General features: G+C 58.9%; 1 protein-coding gene across 1 annotated transcript in view; it reads right to left on the bottom strand.

Moving 5' to 3' along the window:
• Window positions 1-697: 697 nt before the first annotated feature.
• Window positions 698-3,619, bottom strand: part of CTDP1 (CTD (carboxy-terminal domain, RNA polymerase II, polypeptide A) phosphatase, subunit 1) — a 25,913-nt gene continuing 22,991 nt past the window's right edge. The window contains 1 exon segment of the mRNA XM_010855065.1: window positions 698-1,498. Within this exon segment, the coding sequence (XP_010853367.1) occupies window positions 1,357-1,498 (142 nt within the window). The 3' untranslated portion in view covers window positions 698-1,356.

Here is a 3,619-nt window from a genome sequence, read left to right as displayed (position 1 = left end):
AGCAGGCCCGCTTTCTGTGTCTGGTGGCTCAGCAGTGCTGCCGCCCATCCATGCCTCAGACTGGCTGACGCCCCAGGCCCCGGCTCTGCACTGCTCCACAGGCCTGCAGGTTTCTCAGGCCTTCCTGGGCTCCGTGCCTCCACCTGTAGGCCAACCCAGGGTCACCAGGAAGGGCCAGAGGGCCATCTTAGGGGAGGCACGAAGGTGAAATCGCTCTCGTACTGCCCTGCGTGTGGAGGCCGGAGGCAAGCGCCTGGGGTCTCAGGTCAGCGGTGCCAGGCGGGCTCTCACTGGAGCCATCTGAGCACACAGGCCTGCAGGTGAGACCTGAGATCCCGGGAACAGGACCACGCTGTCCATGCTGCTGGCTGACAAGCCGTACTTGATGAATTTTACAGTCTTGTCAGCTCTGAGCTCCTAGGATCAGAATTGCTCTGCTTTCCTTCGGTGTTGGATCTAATTTTCATAAATCTATTAGAAACAGCAGCGGTCCTTAGCTTTTCTAAAGCTTTGGTGTGTACAGAACGAGCAACAGCCATGGGCCAGCTTGGGAGGACCCTGCTTCTCCATCCCAACGTCCAAGGCCCTGCTCACTCACCCATGAACCTCCCCACGTCTCTGCCCACGACCTCCCTGACCGGCACTGGGGTGGGGCGGCAGGTGGCTGGACCCTGTGAGGAGGGAACGGGGCAGGGAAGAAGGCTTACAAAAAAGACTTTTATTAAATGAAAGAAAAATCTGTTTGGTGGGTCACATATGAAATAGATATACAAAACTTTACATCTGATCTCACAAAGGAGCCGAAGGCGTTGGCCTTTGTCCCGATGCCCATGGGAGTGAGGAGGCGGCCGGGGCGCGAAGCCACGGGACCTGGTGTCAGCAGCCCCCACGGGCCACAGTGCGCTGGGCGCCCTGGCCCATCCGCGCTCGGCGCAGGTGTGTGCATGCCACGCAGCCTCACTTAAACCCCGCGCGCCACCGCTTCCGTCAGGAGAGCCAGGACGCCGGGCTCCTGCGCACCATCCCCTGAGTCTCGTCGGGGCCCCAGGCCTCATCCTAAGTGACGTGCTGTGGCATTAACGGCACAAGTGCCCCCGCCTCTGATGACAGACCCCACGCTCCAGCCCACACCCCTCCTCTGATGACAGACCCCACGCTCAGTCCTGCCGTGTGGCCCGGCTGAGCTCAACGACGGTCTGTGGCGTGGCCTGTACTCCCCACGATACTGTCCTTAACAAGTTGGCCTTCCTGTGGTAAAACTTCTAAAAACACCTATTTCTGCAAAATAATGTTTCTGCAGGTGGAGCTCTGCAAACAGACACGTCCTTCCATGGGTGAGCTGCGGGCCGTCCCAGGTCACATGAGGTCACCCAGCTCGGCCTCCAGCGCAGCCGCCATCTCGTCTGCTTCCGAGCTGCCCCCCTCCTCGTCCTCGCAGCTGGACGCCCCGCTGGACTCGCTGGCCGCGTCCTCTTCGTTCAGCTTCCTCTTGTGGCCCCTGCAACAGAAGCAGATGCACCGTGAGACGCTCCCAGCCCTGACGGCCAGGACCCACAGCAGGTGACACAGTGACTGTGACGCCCGAGGACAGGAGAGGGCAGGGTGGGACAAGCTGCTGGAAAGGGACATGGGGACAGTCGCCAGCAGACAGGTTCATGGTTTAGGCCTATAATCTATTTTGAGTTAATTTCTGGATAAATTTCTGACTGTGGCCAAGACTATCTTGCATTTGACATCTAATTGTTGGAGCACCATTTATCGAAAAGGAAACTTCAGTTTTATAAGAGTATGTACATCCCCTGACACACACCTCTGGTTTGGGAAAACCTTCCAGAAAGAAGAAAACCACCAAAAGTGCATCTCTCTGAGCCTCAAAAGGCACGGCCAGTAGCCACACACAGGACGACGTCGTCTGTTACTCAAGCTCTACCACAAAAATGCTTCTACAACAGACAATAAATGATCTAATCGTGAGAAACACGCCCCAGACAGAAAGCAACCACCGACTCCCTCAAAAGAGAAAACTCAAAAAGGACAATAAACACTAAAAAAATAGTTCGACTTAATTGGAAAGTGAAACGGAGGTGCAGTTAGGAAGCACCTCACCCCTCAGGCTGGCAGGATTGGGGGGAGGCCCTGGGCCTTGCATGGGAGCGGGACTGGCCCTGGGAAGCGAGTCCCCGAGCCGGGACGTGCAGCAGGCACGTCTCCCTGTGAGGAGACACGTCCCCGGACAACCTCCCAGCTGCATCCAGCGAGGTGCTGCGGGGTGGGCGCTGGATGAGAGCTCGGTACCCTCAGCTCCTCGGCCGACACGCCCGCAGCCTGGCACCCAGAACCGCCCCCCACCGCGAGGTCACACTCCCTCACACTGAGCTCAGAGGCTGAGAGTCCCCCACATCCTGTGCCTCCAGCCCCGCCCAGAGGGACACATCCCAGAAAAGGAGCGGGCGCCGGACACACGCGTCTAAGTCGCGGACTTTGCTCTGCACCAGGTAAGCAAAGCATCACTCTGGATGCTCTTCTGTCGTCATGGCTACAAGAAGAGCTGCAGGCAGAACAGCCTTGGGGTGAGACGCATCTCTGTTTAAAAAACCACTCTGTTTTACGCTGTCACTTACAGAGAAACGTGAGGCGGTGGGATGAGGAGACACGTGAACTGTGGGTCTCTGGGGCCTGAGCTCAGAGGCCTCGCGGAGCAGCCGGGTCTGGGAGGGCAGCGGGCCCCTAGGGCATCCTGCCTCACCCTAGAAACAGCCCTGCAGCAGCTGCACCCACCCCAGACAGGCTGACTCGGGACAGGGCACAGCCACAGGCCACAGCCGCCTTTCCAGTCAGTGCCCACAGCTGGAGCTGGGCGCTGGGCCCCGCAGGGGGGGCCAGGGAAGGGAAAGTCAACGGGAAAGAACAGTTCTCTCAGGCCCCGTTCGCACCTTGAGGAGGCTAGGCTGGGAAGAGGGGAGGGTGCCGGGGCCTGGACACAAGGATGGGGCCAAGTGGGTCCCTGCGATGCTTCCAGGAAAGGCGCCAGCCAAGCTGGGGTCGGGCGCCGGGTGGGGGTAGGTGTGGATGCAGGGCTGCAGCTCTCAAACCAAATCAGAGCAGACGGGGGCCCCGGGCCGGCCTCCACACCGCAGGCTGACTCTGGACGTGCAGAGATGCTCGAACAGAAGGTGTTACTAAGTGTGATTAATCTGAAGCACCAGATTATTACCCTTTGTCGAGTGGTAAACATGCAGATATGTTTAGAAATGACACGTAGAAACAGTTTTGAAAGACTGCTTAGTTCTTTATCGTTCAAACCACTGCAAACAACCCCAATAACCACATTCCTCACAGGGGTACCACCTCCCAGGGACAGAACTGGAGGTCGTGTGTGTGCACATGTGCACAGCAATAACACGTGTGCAGTGAACACACAGCCCCAGGCGGGTCCTGTTCAACTGTGGATGCTGGCCACCAGGCAGGTGGTGACCCAGGCCCCACCCCAGCTGCACGGCCTCAGCTGCAGCGAGACCCTGGGGTCATGGGCTGTCCCTCCAGCTCCTCCTCGGCCACCTTCCACTCCGTGTGCTGGGAGACCCCCAGTGAGTCACCAGGGGTGGGGTGGGGGGGTGGG

Source organism: Bison bison, unplaced genomic scaffold (genome assembly GCF_000754665.1).
Source record: "Bison bison bison isolate TAMUID 2011002044 unplaced genomic scaffold, Bison_UMD1.0 scf7180017864353, whole genome shotgun sequence".
Classification (NCBI taxonomy): Eukaryota; Metazoa; Chordata; class Mammalia; order Artiodactyla; family Bovidae; genus Bison; species Bison bison.
The sequence above is the reverse complement of the archived record's forward strand: the minus strand, read 5'-3'. Positions and strand labels throughout refer to the sequence as shown.